The sequence below is a fragment of the Sphaeramia orbicularis genome, chromosome 19 (genome assembly GCF_902148855.1).
Source record: "Sphaeramia orbicularis chromosome 19, fSphaOr1.1, whole genome shotgun sequence".
NCBI lineage: Eukaryota > Metazoa > Chordata > Actinopteri > Kurtiformes > Apogonidae > Sphaeramia > Sphaeramia orbicularis.
Genome location: NC_043975.1, coordinates 39,384,346 through 39,404,699, shown reverse-complemented (window position 1 = coordinate 39,404,699; position 20,354 = coordinate 39,384,346). Strand labels below are relative to the sequence as shown.

The 20,354-nt window shown below is 41.7% G+C and overlaps 1 protein-coding gene across 1 annotated transcript in view; it reads left to right on the top strand.

Moving 5' to 3' along the window:
* The window catches only part of LOC115439432 (trinucleotide repeat-containing gene 6B protein), a gene marked incomplete at its 5' end in the record, with an annotated part of 51,839 nt that overhangs the window by 10,624 nt on the left and 20,861 nt on the right, over positions 1–20,354 (top strand). Inside the window, 22 exon segments of the mRNA XM_075353538.1 lie at positions 3–36; positions 38–94; positions 96–177; positions 179–266; positions 269–433; positions 436–497; positions 500–634; positions 636–685; positions 687–772; positions 775–815; positions 817–861; positions 863–923; positions 926–1,441; positions 11,231–11,395; positions 12,084–12,280; positions 15,631–15,702; positions 15,840–16,043; positions 16,247–16,366; positions 16,572–16,697; positions 17,859–18,029; positions 18,465–18,575; positions 19,274–19,478. Of these exon segments, the coding sequence (XP_075209653.1) occupies positions 3–36; positions 38–94; positions 96–177; positions 179–266; positions 269–433; positions 436–497; positions 500–634; positions 636–685; positions 687–772; positions 775–815; positions 817–861; positions 863–923; positions 926–1,441; positions 11,231–11,395; positions 12,084–12,280; positions 15,631–15,702; positions 15,840–16,043; positions 16,247–16,366; positions 16,572–16,697; positions 17,859–18,029; positions 18,465–18,575; positions 19,274–19,478 (2,793 nt within the window).

Genomic DNA, 20,354 nt, shown 5'->3' with positions numbered 1-20,354 from the left:
GTCTGACTTGGACCCACGGGTCTTGTCCACACAGGCTGGGACAAACACAGATCAGACAAAACACGGCCTGGTATGTTGAAGATCACAGTGACAGATGAAAGCTGGATCAGCTACAGCAAACACCCATCTGCTGGTGGTGGTTCTTCTCAGTATTCGAGGGACCCAGGGCGATTATCATGATTCTATGGGCCCAGGAGTAAATCCTGCTCTGGTTTCATCTGCTGGGTCTTCTGGAGAGGGCTGGGAGAGCAGCAGCAACAGTAGCAGTACGGGGCCTCTGTATCGGGGAGAGCCCCTGTGTCTTCAGGCCCAACATGAGGAATCTTGGCGTCTCACAATCTGGGGCCAGTATCCACATCAGGACCTGGTATGGGATCAGGGGTTATACCAGTACCAAACCAGCAGGGGAAGAGTACAGGCTGGGGTGGAGGAGGATAGGGACTGGCAATGGCCATGAGGCCAAAGGTTGGGGAAAGGAGGAGTGGAGAGATGTAGACGCGGAAATGGAGGAGGATGGGGTGACCTTGGGCTACAGGGTGACCCTGTAGGTGAAGGCTGGGGAGGAAGTCAGGAAGAGAAGGGACAGGGGGGTGGAAAGAAATGGGAGGGGATGAACGAGGAAGGGGGGTGGGGTAACTGGTCAGAAGGTTGGGACAGGTAGGGACTGGTGAGATCAAGAGTCCAATCAAATATGGAAGTGGGTGGGAGGATGAGAGGAAGAACGGGGGAGGAAACTCAGGTGGGGATTCAGGTGTGGGTGGTTGGGGCAGCTGGATGAAGGTGCACCTCGAAGAACCTGGGGAGCAGGGGGCACAGGGGGGTGGAGGGAGTGGAGGAGGGGGAATGGGTATGGTTTGGGGTCATGGGTTCCAAATCCCATCAAAGTTGGAGTGGAGGAAACAAAATGCACCAGATGCCAAACAGCCATCGGGCTCCATCACAAGCCCACAGGCACCACTGCAACAGCAACAATCACAGCCCCGCAATCAGCATCCACAGCTGCAGCAGGGCAATGGACCAAGGGGCTATGCAAGGGGGTGGGGGGTGCAACCTATTTCTCAAGCCCAGAATCTGAACCAAAGCTCAGGCTGGACCTCAGGGCCCATTCCTGGAGGCCCTGGAGGAGGTGGAAATGGTTCTGAACCCAGTGGCTGGGAGGAACCGTCACCACAGTCTATAAGCAGGAAGAACGAAATAGATGATGGAACATCAGCGTGGGGAGACCCAACCCATTACAATTATAAGCCGGTGAACCTGTGGGATAAAAATAATGCCCCAGCTGGCAAACAGTCGCAGAGTCAGGGTCAGGCACAACAACAGCAGCAGCAACAGCAACAACAGGGACCTCCAGTACAGCAACAGCCCAACAGGCAGGCTTCAGGGCTTGGAGGTAACAGAGAATTCAACACTGGCCACGGACCTGGGAAAGCCTCAGCTATGGGTAAGTTATATTTGCAACTTGGAAGTGTAATTCCTTAAATAAATTAGTGTGCTTGTGCAATGTAAAGATTAACATTATATGACATAAACTTCTTATGGACAATAGTATATTTTATGGCAATGGCTACTGCCACAGTACTGTGGCATGAAATATTGGTTTGTCTATTGCCACAGAGCCAATGAAATGTTAGCATTTGTACTAGAGCCAATCATGGATACTGTTACATGAACTCATTAGCCTCTTGTTGCTACAGTACTGTGGTGATATATGGCGTATACTTCAATGCATTCTTTTGTGCATTTTGCTACCACAGTCCTGTGGCAAGTGATGGAAAAAATGACAAATTAGTGATAGTATAGAGTAGGAATTACTGTTCTAAATGCTCAATATGTTATTTTATGGTGTTCTTTGCTCTGTGCAGTCAGTGACAATGAGGCAGGAGAGGGTGGGGGGAGCTACATGTTAGATGCAGCAGTGTGCCATGTAACTTCTCACTTCTGTGTCAGTCCTGTGTTAGCTGTGTATTGAGTGCTGTGCTCCAAATTCTGCACTTTGAACCACGTCCCAGTGCTGATTTATGTGGTGGCCGACAGTAGGGCTGGATATCATGGCCAATTTCTGTAATCAATTTGATTTCAATTCATAAGGTTCTGAATCGATTAATCACGATTCAATTTGATTTGATCCAATATCGATTCAATTCAGTATTACTTGATTGATTCAGATTAGGGATGTAAACAATATCTATTTGCTTGATTAAATTATTAATTGTCAGTAAATTGCCCTTGTCCACCTGTCCACACCTGACTGAAGGCTGCCGGTTTGTCAGCGCTGCAACGCCGCGGCTGGGATAGCTGGTCATTGAACCAGATCATGGCATTGATGACTTAGAATCACTTTAGGGACATGGAGGAGCGAAACACAGACTGGCCTGTCTGTCTGTGGGAGTGGTGCACCCCCGGTCAGTATCGGATCGGAGCGTTTTCCTGGTCTTGTCCACCATCAGTGAGACAGGAGGTGAAAACATCCTCCAGGCTCCTGATGGGGGCCACAGGTATGTTGAGTATTTGTGAAGCTTCAGGAGGTGGGGAAAAGATAAATGAGTGAAAAGTTTCACTTTTACTTCTGCGGGGGCAAGGACTGTGCCGCCCTGTACCCCTACAGTATTATAAGTAGGATGGAAAGTGACGCATGCATGTGCGCAGTTACCAACCAACACGCATGCATCCCCCGGCCGAACTGCGCACGTACGGCCGAGTAACCCCCTGCACACACACACACCCGACGAAATGCACGCGCGTGCACCCCCTGACGAAACGCATGCGTGCACACCCCACCCACCGACGAAACGTACGCACGTATGTGCACCCCTCTATTACACACCACCACACCAACAGATAAATTCCACAGGAAACACTGACTGTATCCAATGGTTCAATAAATCAATCATTGAGGAGTATGACATGCTTTTTTCATGAAGTATGTAAACAATATTTAGCTTTTATTCTTATAGACCATATTGAAAGAGAAACAGAGTGAGCGGTCTGTGATTGTTGGTCGGGGGGGGTGTTAAGCGGTCTGTGATTGATGGTGGGGGGGGGGTGGTAGCATAGCGGTCAGTCATTGTCGCTTTACTATTCCTCTGACGCCATACTCAGCCATCGGTAATGGTATGGATCCAAGTTAATATTCCAAGAACGACCGGCTTCTGCTACTCGCCACGGAGAACCTCTGGGCAGCCAGTTCCTTCACACTGCAGGTTCAAGTTTGAGGCCGGGAGGAGGAGGGGTTTTCCCCACCCTTCCTCCACGTCCTTTCTGCACCAGAGCTGTCACGAGCAAGACCAAGGGTCTTCCCAGGGGTTTGCAAGACAGAGCCAGCTGCGCTTCCGCATAATTCTGATCATGCTCTGAAAAATGATCTCATCCACTATTAATCGATTACACAAAATTAAAACAAAATTGATCTAAGATCGATCTAATCAATTTTTTTTTTTTTACCCAGCCCTAGCCAAAAGGGGCAAATGCGCTTCCTATACAGAAACGACTTGCATATTAAAAGAACATGCTGCATATCAGAAAACAAATGCTAGAGGAAAATGCTGCTAAAACAGAAAATGCTGCTAATATGGAACGCGCTGTAAACAAAAGAGTGCTGCTGCAGAAAATTAAACAAATGCAAGAAGAAAATGCTGCATATCCACTCACACAATGGAAGTGCTCCAGGCCTCCAGGGGCAGCGGTGAGTTTTCACCCGAGAAACAGACAGTGGCAAGAAGAACAAATAATTTTTTATTTATTTTTTCATAAATCTTTATTGAAGATATAGATGCATACAAAACACTGATAGTTTTCAAACAACTATCAAGATATCAAAACAAAAATCATCCAAACAAATAAATTAGCATAATAGAAGGGCTTACAAACACAAAAAAGAAAAAAAAAAAAAAAAGATGGAAATATTAAAGATATAGAGAAAAGAAAATACCGCAAAGAGTAAATTCAGTCCATTTTGGAGAGTTGTTCATAAATTGTTAGGGGTTTTGTGCTTTTTTTTGTTCAAGACAAATTCTAGTGAGTGGGTATAGTTTTCAAATTCAGCTCTAAAGACTTCAAAATTTGGGAGTGTTTTTATATATCAGGGCTCGTGACTGCGACTGAATTACGGTCGCATGCGCCTGAGAATTTCGGTAGTGCGACTGTTTTTGAGATTACGATCGCACGGTGCGCCAATAAAAAAATTAGCGAAAATTAATACGTGCGCCTAGAATAATGGCTGCAGAAGTAACTCGTCAGCTGAAAATAAACAAGCTCCACGCCCCGCTGACTGAAGCGGAAAATCTAGTCCCCGCCCCCTCGCGTGCGCATCTCTGCGGATGGTCCAACACTGCATGACTTCAATGCACTGCCAGCGGTCAGGAAGTACCTACACTCTGGCACCAGGTCCAGGAGACCTGACTTCAGGCGTGGTGTAGACCACAGTGACTAAGGGCCTTTAGGCCATGAAATAAAAAAGTTGGTTGTTGCAAATAATGGTGTCTTGGTCTTTCTTCTCCAAGAACGAACTAAAGTATATACCACACATTGACAATTGTTTTGCACCTGTGTCAATGTAAGCTTTTTCTTTCATACTCTATTCAAATACTTTATTCTAGGTTGTTAACATTGCTTAAATACATATAGGAATATTACTTGGTATGGCCAAGAGTTTTGCTTGTTCTCCAAATTTTTATATAATAGTGGTGCGCCTAGATTTAGCCTGTGCTCCTAACTTTTTAGGGTTAGGAGCACAGTGCTCCTAGGTCAAAAAGTTAATTTTGAGCCCTGTATATTTACTTTCGTATATGAGGAATTTAGGAAAAAAAAGATCAGATTAACTACAGGGTGTCCCGTAAGTCTCCATACATAGGAAAAATAAACGTTTCTTGTCATAAACCATTTTTATTTATATAATATGCTCTATATGACTGCCATGTTGTCGGGAACACATTTCAATGCGTGTCCTCCACTGCTGAAGAACTGTAAAGAAGAAATATAAAGAAATACATGTTAGAACCGTGGAATGTATTATGTCTCCTATGTATGGAGACTTATGGGACACCCTGTATAATTTCAAGATTACGCATGTCATGTTCCAAGTATATAAATACATTTGGAGATGTTATAGCTGTATTTTTATTACATTTAGATTAGGGCTGGGCAAGTTAACACATTATTACCGTGTTAACGCATTCATTAAATAACGTTAACAATTTTTTAAATCTCCCGTTAATGCCGTTCTGCATTTCAAGCAAGTCTTAGTTCATTTATACATATGGACTCTTATTTTGAAACTCATGCTTTTATTTTGGCGCTCCACACGCCGGTGCTCTGTGTGGACTGTGCACGTAGCCTAGAGGAGAAAAGTGAGCGACCTTTTCCGAGTAATGCTGAATCAAACTTTGTGTAACTCCTGCAGAAGCAACGCCTGTATGTATCAATCATTCTGTTGTTTGCTAAATAATTTCACATGCAAACGTACTGTTAGAAACATGTTTATGATGTTATTTTGGATGTGTTTAGTACAATGTGTTATTAACATGTTTAGGCTACAGACGTCTTAGTGAGGACAGTACAATTATAACTCCTATTACTCTGCCCCTGCTTGTGTGTGTATAGCGATTAGTTCGGCAGATAGACAACAGGTTTAGCAAGAAGAGCCCAAAACTTCACCCCAAATCTTTTACTGTAGACTCATTGTAACACTGCAACATACGTACAAAATATGTCTCAGTTATGTTCACCTAGTACATTTACATGGCATTATACATTTAAATGAATGGGAAAAGACCGCTAGCTCAATGGTAACTTGAATGGGAAAATCCATAGACACGCTAACAATTAGCATTTACAGATTAATTTAAGATTTACAATGTCTTTTATCCAGTAACAAAAGGTCACATCAGAGATATTTATACTATTCATTCTCACAACACTGACATAAAATACTCACAGGCACACATTTTCGGGGCCATACAAACAGAGTGAAAGAAAGGTGTCTGTTAGTTCCTTCTTATGTCCGAACTGGCTACGGTAACACTGAAAGGACAAAACTATGTTAGTGCAACTTATTCCGCCACTAGAGGGCCCCCTTTGCTTGCTTTGAACAACTGAACATCACATATTATTGAGCTTATTAGTATTAGTACTTATTAGTGGGCTTAAGACTCCTGTCATTCACTCACAACTGGAAATAAACTGGTGTGGACATAAACATGGAGAAAAGTGCCAGTCTTTTCCATGGACATTTTCATTTTAAATGTCTTCAGATGGTGGGGTTGAGAATGACACAGTTGGACAGGACACACTTAAAGGCAATGCACGCTGTTGATGCCGGCAAACCCCCCCCCCATATAACTATGCGATTATTCGCAAGAAATCCACGCAATTTATTGCAATTAAAAAATTTTAATCGCTGCCCAGCACTAATTTAGATACAATAAGGTTTTTAATTTAGGCCAGAAGTTTAGAACACAATGAAAGAATAAGTGTAAGTGGTTTCAGGGAGAAGAGCAGTTTCAGGTGGAAGAATTGAAGTGATGTTTGATGTGAGAGAGCACACAGAGACGTAAAGATACGTAGTCTCACCGCTCTCTGTTTCTCGGTGTGAAAAGTCAGTGCTGCCCCTGGAGGTGTGGACCCCTTCTGTTTGCGAGTGGATATGCACCTTTTTTTTTCTTGCCATTTGTTGGGGGGGGGGGGGGGGGGGGGGGGGTGCGCTTATTTCAGGAAAATTTTCGATTCAACTTCAGCCCAGATTTTCTAATACTCCCATGTCTAGGAATTACAAAAATGTGAAAAAATTTCAAATCAAGCCCAAACCCCACCCCCACCCCGAAAATTACTTTTTCAACCCTGAAAACACAGGGTTTTTGTAACTTTTCAAACCTTCTTCACTTTGATAAAGTACAACGTAGCAATATGCCATGGTGGGCCCTTAAATGTTTTTTTGTGAGACATGTCATGTCTTAGAGTGCTTGACACTACACCTTTTGTAGTGCAAAGGTCAAATTATAGGTCAAAGGTCACCCAAATGGTCAAAAATGCATATTTCATGGAGTTCTAGTTCACCGACAACAGAGAGCTATTCACTACGCGTGTGTATCGTTCACCATCTTGTCATATTTCATGGAATTAAGTTGTTAATGTGGGTTCTTCAAAATGTTCGGCTCAGGTTCTCTCCTCATAATACATCTGTTGACCACAAACAACTTCCATTCAATAAGACACATTAAACACAACTATTTACTCAATGTATTATCCATATAGACATGTCAAAAATAACAAACGGTAGTTTCACGTGACTTTGCAATTTACATGTATATGTCCCGTTGCGGGCGACACAGTGGTGCAGTGGATAGCACTCGTGCTTAACAGCAAGAAGGTCCTGGGTTCAATTCCAACACCAGTCGACGGGGGTGGGAGCAGTGTGGAGTTTGCATGTTCTCCCCGTGTCTGCGTAGGTTCTCTCCGGGTACTCCAGCTTCCTCCCACCATCCAAAGACATGCACCAATAGGTTAATGGGTTAATCTAAATCACCCATAGGTGTGAATGTGACTGTGATTGTTTGTCTCTATATGTCAGCCCTGCGATGAACTGGCAAAATGTCCAGGGTGAACCCTGTCTTCGCCTGTAAGTAGCTGGGATAGGCTCCAAGCGATCTAATGAGGATAAAGTGGGTTCAGAAAATGAATGAAGTGTTAGTGATTCCCACCAAAATGTGTGCTAGTGTTTCCTGCCACACTAATGGCGACAAATTCAGACGGAATGTATATGTTGCAATATTTTGTCTTTAATGTGGCTTTGAAAGGGCCAAAGGCCTTGAGGGATCCCACCAGGAAACCAGAGGGAAGAGAACTTAGGACATATTTGATAAAATGTTGGAATGATATGAATTTTTGAAAAAACTAGGCATTTTGGTGACCTTTAACCTACAACATGACCTTGACATTAGACTTTTCATAGTACAAAGTACTCTTACAGTACAATATGGCACTTACAAGATCATTAAATGGCTCATCATGAACATATTTAGTATACTTGCACTGGACAGAAAGAGTGGAGAGCTGTGACAGTTGCGATTTGCAGAGTTAAAGTAATTTTCGGGATTGGGGGGGGTTTGGATAAAATTTAAAAAAAAATTACACAGGAGTGCTTAGAACATGTTGTCACATCAGAAAAATCAGGGCTAGGTGTATTTGATATTAAGCCCCCCCCCCCCCCCCCCCACCCACCCCCCCAATTTTTAGGTTCTGCAAGCACTCTTCTTACAGCGTGGTCCATATTTGCAATGCTTTTCTGTTTTGCAGCACATTTCTGTATTTGCACAAGCGTTTTCCTCTAGCATTTGTTATCTTATATGCAGGCATTCTTTAATATGCTGGTTTTTCTGTATATGAAGCCACGTTGCCCTTGTCAGCCATTGTAGCTTTATATCAAGTGTCGCATTCTACTAGCCAACATCCTTGCCAGCATTGTGAACATCTGCAGAAAAAAAATGCTACTGCAACCAGGAATCAGACCAGAGTCTTCCGTGTTTGCAGTCCGAAACATTACCAACTGAGCTAATCTGCGCCGTCTCCAATTCCCGACCTATTTGCTAACTGATTGCCTTGGTACGTTTTGGGACGTAAACAAATTACCATTACATGATATAACAAGGGCGGTGATTGGCTCTGTGTAATAGACAAACCAGTATCTCGTGGCACAGTACTGTGTCAATAGAGAACCCAACCAATATCCCACCCCCCCACCCTGCTCTGCCCTCTGTCTTATGAACTACTCACCCCCCACCCCCGTCCGCTCATTCCTGTGTACTTCACAATTTCACTCTGCAGGTATGCCTGGGTATTAATACTGTATATTAACTGTCGCTTACATTTATAGAATGATTTACAAACAATTTTTTTGTCACTACTAGGGATCAAATTAGCGATTAATTCACTAATCATTAGTTTGGCTGACCTTGTCAATTGATTACTTGACAAGTGGTGATTTTCCTGATAACCTGAAGTTCTTTTTCAATAGGGTCTAAGAATATAAGCTAAATATTGTTCATATACTTCATGAAAAAAGCATGTCATATTTCTTAATGATTGATTTATTGTACCATTAGGAACACAGTACAGGCAAGGACATGTATGTAGTATAACAAAATAAATTCTGCAGAGAAACAAAATAAATAAATGGATCTGAAGGGGGGCAGTTTAGAAGAAATGGGGCATTTCTGACTTTGCATCACTACCTGACAAGGTGGAGTGAGATTTCAGCATGGAGGAGGTTCACACAGGGAATGGATCTCTGGAGTAGGGAAATGCCGTGCCCCCCGCCCGCTATTTTCCCGTGGACCCTGGGGTGACTGGACATACCTTATATGGGGCCGTTTACACGGCGTCGGATTCAGTCCGACTCCAGGAAGATTTCATCGCGGATTAGCCTTCGTTAACATGGAAACGGTGCCTAGAGTGCCTGAATCCGGAAAACTTTTGATACCAGGGTCCAGGGTGGGAACGTTATCGATACGCTCCGCATTTCAGCTCCGTGTTAACGTGAATCGGAGCGTTCCGGGTAAAATATGACGTCACCCCGGCATGCGCGCGCAGCCAAGAACCGCCAGTTAACCCACTCCAGGCCAGTTGGTGGCGGTAATGCGCCTCCAGCTGGTTTGCCAGCCTCTATGACACAATAAAGCTGCAGAAAAAGAAGGAACAACCACAACAACAATGGCCGGTTTCAGACACAACATACGTGCTGCTAACTGTGCTCAGCTCGTCTGTCCAGACAAAGAAGTCCTGCGTCTTTGTACGACCACTCGCCATTGTTGTTTGTAAATAGTGTTGTCCGCCTCTTCTTCTTCTCCTCATTTAAAGGCTGTCTAAACCGGAAATCGTTTGTGCGCAGGCGCGTGTTTTACAGCCACTGTTTCACTACAGCTCTACATCGCCAGCTACTGGTCTGGCATGGCCACTACAGCGTATTCAGCCGTCCTCACGGACTCATGTTAACGCAGATTGTTATCATAGCGGCTTCGTCTTAACGTGGAATGATTTTATAACGCAAAGGAGAAATCTTTGCGGAGTGTTGCCGTGTAAACGTACCCTATGCTGTGGCCCAGATCAGGAGCCTGGAGGATATTTTCAATTTCTGTGTCACTGACCAGATTGTCCCAGATGACCATGGACTAGACCAACCTCCAGGGAAATGCTCTGTCCGGGCCTGGACCGATACCGACCTGAATATTTGTACGGGGGTGCTACTGCTCCCACAACCAGCTACCCACAGCATGTGGCAACTAACCAACAATTTTGTAATTTAGTCAGGCGAATTCTTATCAACAATTAATTGATAGTCAATTGTTTACATCCCTAGTCACTACTTATAAAATATAGACTCACATCTTTTCGCAAAAGTCTGCTCTCCCCAGCATAAAAACTAGCACATCTACAACCTGTGGTTCCCCATGGATCACATCCTAGTCTAATATAAGGCTATTATACAATGTTTTAAAGTTGTAAAAATGATCTTTGTGAGATAAACAAAGATGTATAATGATATAAGACTATTATATATATATATCAATGTTCTTATTTCATATATCTGCTGATATGTCAGATATCGCCTGTTTTTTAGCCCCCAATATCAGTATCAGCCACAAAAATCCCATATCGGTTGGGCTCTAGTCAGTAGCCACTTTGATATTTTCTTCTGTTACAAATGATGGTCATTGTTTGGATATGAAACATCCTCACACCAAAAACTGTGCGTTAGAAATTATGCCACAGATTGGTTTTTATATTTTGTATGTTAATACTGTACTTTGTATTTTCTTACATGATGAATTGAATAGCTGCACACATGTCTTAATTTTCCATGTTACTAGATGATTCAAAATGTAATTTGGCCATTTTATGAGACAACTTGGTCATGACAGATTTTCAGATAGCCTTCTGCTCACTGTCTCTGTACTTAGGTAAAAAAAAATCAGATTAACACCAGTCAGACACAACACTCAAGTGCAAGATAAAGAAATAGATCATAAACCTGGTTTTTGTCAGAAGATATTATCGGAGTTACTAATTTTTATAGGTGTCAAGTGACATCACATGAAAATCTTGTGTCACTGCTAGTCCATGTAAACATACAGAATCATCATCAGGTTGCATCTACTTAAATGCTCATTCTGCAGATGTAGGACTTGTGATTGTGTTTAGTCTGTGTCAGTTTGTCTGTATTGTGCTTGTGTCTTGGTAGGACCTTCTGGTTGGGGTGGTACATCTCCCACCAGTCCTACAGTTGACAATGGCACAGCAGCATGGGGAAAGCCCACTGATACCCCTACTGGCTGGGGAGATCCTGACAATGCTGGAGGGAAGACAGCGGGATGGGGAAATCCTTCACCCAACCACATGAAATCTGGTAAGAAAATACAAGAAGAGTAAACTGAATTAGATATTGGAGTTATGCCACGTTTCCACTATGTGGTACCAACTTGACTAAAACTCTGCCTTTTTGTGTTTCCATTACGTAAAAAAACCTGGAATCTGGTACTCAATACTATTGTTTTAGTACTTGCTCGGCTGAGCTTCCAAAATGGGTGAAGAGATACTATAATGTGATGTGTAAACACTGCAGACCACTGACTGGTCAGAGAGTTGTCTCTGCATCACTGTGTCATCAATGTATAACCTGCCTTTAAAAAAACCAAAAAACACAGATTCAGAAGTTCACGGTAAATATATTGGTAGGCTAATCCATGATGACAGCCTGCTAAATGACACCATGCTCGGTCTAGGAGGTTTAGACATTTTTGCCCTTGGTAGCAAATGAAAAGATTCTGCGTGAGCTTGACAGGGCAACATGCAACAAGCAAGTTTATCAGCAACTTTATGAGCAGAAGTTACATGAAGCATCGCTATGCCAACCAGGTACTCTAAAGTTGATAGTATTTTGTAATGGAGCCGGTGCCACGTAGTGGAAATGCAGCATTAGTTGTATGTGAATAACCAAAAGTAATGCATTGCATTGGTGCTGTGAGGATGGCATGCTAAGCATGATAGATATGTTTAAATCTAATCTGTTTTTAATCATTTCTTTCACCCTGCAGGGTCAAAGTCTATGCAAGATGGCTGGGGTGACAAAGAAGGCTCTGTGGTAGCCTCACGTCATTCTAGTTGGGAAGAAGAGGAAGAAGGAGGTGGCATGTGGAACAGCACTGGCTCCCAGGGAAGCGGCTCATCTTGGGGTCAGGGAAGCAATGGTGGCTGGGGACAGAGCCACACTGGGAAGAAGCCCAGCAACAAGGTAGGTTACTTTATGAATGGATCGGAATTCTGTGCCTCAAATTTCTTGTCTTTCAATAGCTCAAAAAATTAGTGGATTATGAAGTCAGTGCTCTTCCATAAAGTTACATTAATTATAATCTCACATTTAAATGTGCTTTATGGAAATTTTATAATTCATCACACTTTAATCTAATATGGGAATATCCATGTTCAATGAGCTGACTCCAGAGCAAAGTATTTAGTGGTTATGTTGATATCTGTTGAAAATAAACAAAACATCTTAAATGAAGTACATTGCCTGGCCAAAAAAAAGTTGCACATGCAATATTTCACTGCACCACCTTTGGTTATGATTATAGGAGACATTCACTGTGACATCTTTTTTGCCACATAATGCTTATGTAGTGTCACTATAAGGTTCATAATATTTTTTCCATCCATAGCTGCATTCATTTTTGATGATGGAGAATCAGACTGCTGTATCAAGTCTTCATCACATCCCAAATTAGATTCTGGACTTTACTTTAATGACTAATCCATGTGTGAAAATTTTGTCTCATTCTTCCTGAACCATTCTGCCACAAGCCTGATGATTCTGATCAATCCTGGCAATGTCAAATCTTTTTGACATTAAAGAAATGGGAAGCTACTTGCTGCAGTTGGAGTTAAATAAACAGCCTGGCCAAAAAAAGTAACTGCCTGGATTTAATTTAGCAAATAGTTCAGATCCTTCTATTGGTAAATACTGCAGTGGCTAATAATGTTTCAGCTGTAGCATGTTATTTAACTAACTGATGCTGTAAGTAGCCTCTCATGTCTTTAACATCAAAAAGATTGGACAATGTCAGGATTGATCAGCATCATCAGGCTTGTGACAGAATGGTTCAGGGACAATAAGACATCATTTTCATACATGGATTAGCCACCATAAAGTCCAGACTCTAATCTGGGATGTGATGAAGACTTGATGCAGTGGTCTAATTCTCCATCATCAAAAATAAAAATTACCGCAACTATGGATGGAAAAAATATTATTAACCTTATTGTGACACTACATAAGCCTTATGTGGCAAAAAAGATGTCACAGTGAATGTCTCCTGTAATCAAAACCAAATGTGGTGCAGTGAAATATGGCATGTACAACTTCTATTTTTGCCAGGCAGTGTACTTCAATTAAGATGTTTTGGTGTAAAGATGCTACAGTCACTTGGAAGCCAAAATACCAGGAGAAATGCAGTAAAAAAAAAAAAAATTAGAGATCGACCGATTATCGGCGCCGATATTTGGAAATTTGACATATATCGGTATTGGCCTTTTTTAATCCGACAGGCCGATATTAAGAAATCAATTTAAAACTGGGTTATTTCGGCTCAGATGCAGCCGCGCCCCCCCCCCCCCCCCCCCCCCTCTCTCTCTCTCTCTCTCTCTCTCTGTCTCTGTCCTCTCTCTCTCTCTCTCTCCTCTCTCTCTCTCTCCTCTCTCTCTCTCTCTCTCCTCTCTCTCTCTCTCTCTCTCTCTCCCTCTCCCTCCCTCCCTCCCTCCCTCCCTCCCCCTCCTGCACTGTCCACTCTGCGCCCTCTGATTGGTTGACACGGAAGCTGTCCTCACACACACACAGACTGGGACTGACTTGGGATGAGGCTGTGTTCTATACATTTTCTCCATTACTAATACATAGAGCGTTTAGAGCCAGACTGATGAACTAATGTTCTGGTAAAAGCTCATCAGCCTCCACCTTAGCATGCTTCCCTAAAACAAGTGAACTGAGTTTTTAAGGCGCTCTCTCTTAATCACACACACATGCTTTTCTATCACAGACTGTTTCCATCTCCATATTATCAGCAGTCTAATTCACACACGTCGGGAGGTAATATGAGTTAGCAGAGCTGCCGCTAATGTTTACTCTGCTCTGACATTCTTCTGAAACATTAGTAGTAGTTGTCAGATGTAGAGCACAGGGATGTTTAGTACAGTTTCAGAAGAGTTTTCTGCGTCAAATAGTGCCGCTCTGGGGCTCTGACCGCATGCGTCGATTTCTGACTATTTGGGATGAGACTATGTTGGTATGTAATGTAATAGTGTGTGTCTGCGTTAAAGTCACATGAAGAACTCTACAACTCACAACTACTAATGTTGCTGTGAGCTTTCTAGTCCTATAATCTGAAAATTAAAGTGAAGATGAGACAGAGTCAAATTCAGAAGTGATTTATCTGAACATGGTGGAATCTTTTAAATCCTGTGTGTGCTCATTAAAGCCCTAAAGGCTGTTTGTGTTCTGTCAGGAGTTTAACTGCACTCATAGCAACTATTATACTTTTTATGTAGCTTTTGCCATATTAATAATTAATATTGTAGCAACATAGTTTTGAATGACAGGGTCCCTGCTATCACATGGGAAAATATAAAATTTAATAATGAAATCAACTAAAGGCTTCCCAAATGCTGTAATAAATGAAGCATGATGAGTTGAGCATATGTCAGCATGTGGCCCAAGAGTTTACAAGAGTCTCCCTGTATTTTTGTTGTGTTTGAACTTAAAACAAAGATGAGTCATTATACTTATATTTAAATTTTACTTTATTTACTGTGGAAAAATTTAAGGGAGCTATTTATTTAAGCTTTTATTCAACTTTATAAGAGATGCTTCTGAGTCTAGGAAATCCATGCACTTCTGGAGCTATTATTTTCTATTTGTTTGATTAAATAAACATGTTTTAGGCATTTAAACGAAGTTCAGTGTTTGCATTATTCAAAATTTTTCATGCTAATTTTTACACTTTTACTGCAAATGAATATCTACTGCAAATATCGGTTATCGGCCTCCTCTAACTACTGATAATCGGTATCGGCACTGAAAAACCCATATCGGTCGATCTCTAAAAAAAAATCACCCACCAGTAAATGCCTATCACCATCCAGTATATTTCAGTATTTATATCCAAAAGCATCACCAATGTCCTTCCCTTGTACAACCCACTTTGCATAAACATGCATTAACATTAACTAATGCAGCTCCAGTTATCAACCTCCAGACAATGTTTGGGCCCACAGCAACATTAAAAGCAGGTGGGGAAATTAATTTGTCAATAAATGTCAATAATGGTCATTTTTGGAAGTAGTTCTGGGATTACTTCTGCATCATAACCTTTGTATTTTTTGCCAGCATAAATGAGATAGGTCTTAAATCTGATTTACAAGGGTCTTAAAAAGCCTTGAATTAAACTTGTTGACTCTTGGACAAACCTTATTTCAGGATGGACAGAAACCCCTTAATGGTAAAAATGTAATGTATATAAGAGTTAAGGGCCTATTTCTTGAAATAGTCACTTTTTTGAAAAGACATATATCTACTCTGTTCCTGTCTGTTAGGGTCCGTTGAAATCTGGTGGAGACTCATGGATGGGCCAAATCAACAGACAGTTCTCAAACATGGGCCTGCTGGTAAGACTAAATATATCTGACAGGTGGTTCACCTTTACAAGACACTTTGCTATTTCGCTCGATCACAATAATTATAGTAATGTTTATGCAGATGTCATAATAATAATGATACTTTTTTCTCTTGTTGTGCCAAACAGAACGATGATCCTAGTGGTCCAAACATTGATCTGGTTCCAGGTTCCCTTCAGGAGAAAAAGATGGATGCAGACAAAAGATGCATGGGAATGAATGATTACAATGGAGACATGAGAAAGGGAGGAAGGGGAGGGGTGGGGATGGCTTATCGTGCACCGAGTTCCAAAGAGTCAGTACCTGGGGATCCTGGGCCCTACTATGACAAGGTAGTTTTTCCCTGCCAAAATTATAATTTTGTATCTTATGTTGTACTGATGGCTGGATAGCGTTTTGTTGTTTATCACTCTTCTTTATCTCCTCTTGTTATCCAACCTTTTCTTCCTGATCTGTCACGTTCTCCTTGTAACAACCTTTTCCAACCCCTTCACCACCACTAAAATTGGTCTTTTATTGGCTGTCCATGTGACAGTCTTTGCCTTTGGCCAATCAGGATGGGTGCCTTGGGGAAGAGGGTCCTTGTTCTCTGTACTCACCATCCAATTTCTACAAGCCCCATTCCCTCTTCAACCACACTATTCCCCTTAGACAAGTAAGATAACCGCTCCTCCTGTTTCTGTCCTACCATCATTACATTAGACTCTTGAAATTTCCCTTTTTCACAAAATATTCATACAGATATGCTGCTGTGTCTTCCTTCACTAGTCTGTTCTATATAATCATGATGTCATGTCTCTATTTCTCCAGTTTCCAAGAATTCAGTAATTATTAATAGAATTTTTCATTTTTGATAACAGGGCGGCCACAGTGTCTTTGGAAGTGTTGGAGGGATGGCTCAGTCAAGACACCAGCCAAATGTCCCACCCATAAACCAGTCCCCAGGGATACGAGCGCAAGTGCCTCATCAGTTCCTGTCACCGCAGGTACTGAAAGCCTCTGCTTTTGTTCGGCTGATCAATGTTCTTCCCAGCTGTCTTTGTTTAATACTTACAGTAGTACTAACACAGGAAGTGCTAAATGTGGGTTGACTGTTAGTTATATGGTGAGCCTTTACTGCTTATGTATGATGCGTTGTTACTAAGAAAAGAGCAGAAAAACTTTGTTCAGAGGTAGGGCAGGGTGACGTTGTCAACAATTTAATTCTAGATTTTATTAAATGTTACAGATGATTCAGAATTTCAGTATGTTTTCTGCTGTCTACATTAACTTGAAAGAGTGTGATTCAGAAATTATAGCCTTTATTAGAATTACACAACTTCTATGTGAAATATCAGCAAACAGCAGCAAAAAAGAAGAACTTGCAAAGGTGTCAATGTGCATTGTTTGTCTAAGAATAAAATGAAACATTGGTAGACTGTTACTAGGGAAACATGAACAATGCATGTAATACAACAACGGACCAATTGCATTTTGAATTTTTGAGTAGCAAAAGAGTTTGCAACAGTAATAAGGTCTCAAGAATGTATTTCCCTGTTTATAGTCAAAGCTGTGCTCACATCATATTGGGAGGTTTTGGCTTCTACAAATCTATATTGCACAATTGAAGGTTGTATTAATCTTGTCTTCTTCCTCTAGTTGTTGTTATTCTTAAAAAAATGGAGAAAACATGGATTTTGATCCTGTTTTTCCATGTGTCCAATTGGTGAAGCCATTACATAGATGCAGAATATCTATAATGCATTTGGTTTGTTTTGATAAATCAATTCAGACCAAAGATTTTGAATGGACAGGGTCTCTTGTAGAAGGTATATACTATCAGCTTCTCTTTTCTGTGTGAGTAGCCTACTGGCTGTGTGCACATTGCGTGTTATTAGTCACTCCCTGGACTGCATAATCACTTTTCAGGACAACATTGATCAGCTTGCTTCTAAAGAATACAAAGTGAAATCTGCCTTTTTCAGGAATTGAATCAGTTTTAGTCACTCACTTGGGTCAAGTCACTTGTTAACACAAGCAAACAAGAATGTGAAAGGGAATCAATGTTAATCGAGGGGGAAGCTGTAAGTTAATGTGGTTGCTAGTGGTTACAGCACCAAAGAGTTTCTGTGGTAACAGGTGTGCCTGCTGTTGCGTCTTATCTTCAGGTGCCAGGTTCTGTGCTGAAGCAGATGCCCCCTCCCAGCGGGAGTGTGGGGGCTGTTGGTGGCGTGGGAGGAGTGGCAGGAGTTGGGGGAGGTGTGTTCCCTCCACAATTGTCCCCCCAGCATATTGCCATGCTCAGCAGCATCTACCCACCTCACATCCAATTTCAGCTGGTGAGAAGCAGCACAACACATCACTGCAATGACACTTTCCATTGGGCTGCATGTTACTATCAGAGATGATTTGTTTCCTGTGAATATGTCCACTCCAGTAAAGCATGCCGGCCCTGCTACCAGTTGGTCAGGCAGCAGTCAGCATTTTCAGCACAAAAGAACTGCAGTTTTGTATACAAATTCACACCACTTCATAAATGATGACACAATTAATGTTTCATTTTGACTAGTTCATTACTTTTTTTGAGCAAGTACTAATAATAATCTTGTTTTTAGATGTATTGAAAAGGTAATTTGTCAGTAAATTTGTGCAGATACTCAGATTAATTGAAATATATATTTGTCCATGTAAGGGCTATAAATAGTGCATCCCTCATAATTGAATCTCATTGTACCCATTGTTTTTTCCCTTTCTTTCCATCTTCTGTTGTTCAGGCTTGTCAGCTCCTCCTCCAGCAGCAGCAGCCGCAACATCAGCAACAGCAGTTGCTCCAAAATCAGAGGAAGTTCACACCAAATGTGCGACAGCAGGCAGATCCTCAACAGGTATACATACAATGTCTTTCACTTCATTCTTAAAGGGGTCATATTTTGCTAAACCCACTTTTATTAGTCTTTGGTACATTTATTTGTGTATTTGGGGACCCTAATAGTTCCAAAAGTTTGAATTTGAACCCTCCAGGTGCTGCAAAGCTATCTTTATATTCATTCCGGCAAAAATCAAGTGGACTTCTACAACCCATTTCAATTCCTTCTTAATTTGTTACATTTTATAACTAGTTACGTCACAACATTTGCAGATGTAAGGTCAAGACTTCCGACGAACATTTCCCCGAGTACAACATAATTGTTTGTCAGCAGCAGCGGTTATAGTCCATACTGAAAATATGTCCAAACTTCGAGCCGATTACCTAGAATGTTCAGATGTTGGTTGTATTAACAAACACAAGTGGCTGAATGCGACAGAGCAGCACAGCCAATAACCTGGAGGGGGTGGGGCATAAAGTGGCTCACTTGCATTTAAAGGGCCAGCGTTCAAAACAACCTTTTGCGTGTCATTAGTCAGAAATACGGCTGAAGATGGGCCTGTGGAGTTTAATTAATGAAGAATTCAGACCCAAGTATAGAATTTACAGTTTATGTAGACCACAGGGAAATGTTTTAAAATGCATAATTTCATTTAAAAAAAAAAACAAAATATCACTAATGGTTACTCCCTGATTCTTATGTATGTATCTCCTCAGCTGGCTAGGATCATGGCAGTGCTCCAGCAGCAAAGACAGCAACAGCAAGTCGGTGGTTTAGGAGGGACCTCCAAACTCTCCCCCTCCCACCACACTGGAGGTGGCGGAGGAGGTCCCAAACTGCCCGGAGCTGATTCTCTGCCCCACCCAGGCCTGGCAGGACCTGTGGCTGACCTGCACCAGAAAACACTGGGGCCCTACTCTGGTGAGTAATTAGCCAGGGTTACATAGAATTGTCAAAGGATTTTGAAGCTCTTTCAATTGATGAAAAGAAAATGTAAGTTTGCCATGTTTTCAGTACCTGGATTGGGTACACATGGTTAAGTTAAATGTTTGTTATGTCAGAACTCAATAGGAAAGTGTGGTTACAGTTCCATCAACCAAAAATATGGTCTGTTGAACAAAAAAAACATTGTACAAAGTGTACTGGGCAGCAGCCAAGGAAAAATCAGTGTTCATTTGAAATGGTCACAATTCAGCCTGTAATGTTTTTCAGCATACGACAGCAAAAATCTAAATAGATACTTGTAGTCGTGTGTATGCGAGCGTAACCCTAATCAAACAACAGCTAGGGCTCAACCAATGACCAGTTGATGCAGGTCAGGAAACACTAGCACGACATCTCCTATAATTAATCTATAATCTACGTAATAATCTCTTTTTATTTTTGGCTGAAACGCACACTATCAATAAATCTCTAATATGTGCTGCTCAGTGCCATCTGTGGCTGGATGTAAACAGAGGTGAAGCTCACTTCAAAATAAAACAAACCGGCTGTGGATCAACCACTGTGAAATTTGATGATCATCATCATTAAATGTCCTGCATATTATTTTCAACCATGAATCTTCTTTTACTTTGTCACTTCCTTGCCCACTACCTGCCCACATTTCATTTAATTCTACCCATGCCCACAATTTTTTTTTTTTTTAATACCCAACCCGGCCCACCCAACCCGATGCAGGACTCTGACACACATACAGTACCACAACACGCTATTACAAGGAAATGCGTATGGTAGATGACATTGGCATTTTTATACTGCTGTTTTCTGTTACATCCCTATGCAGAACAGGAATTT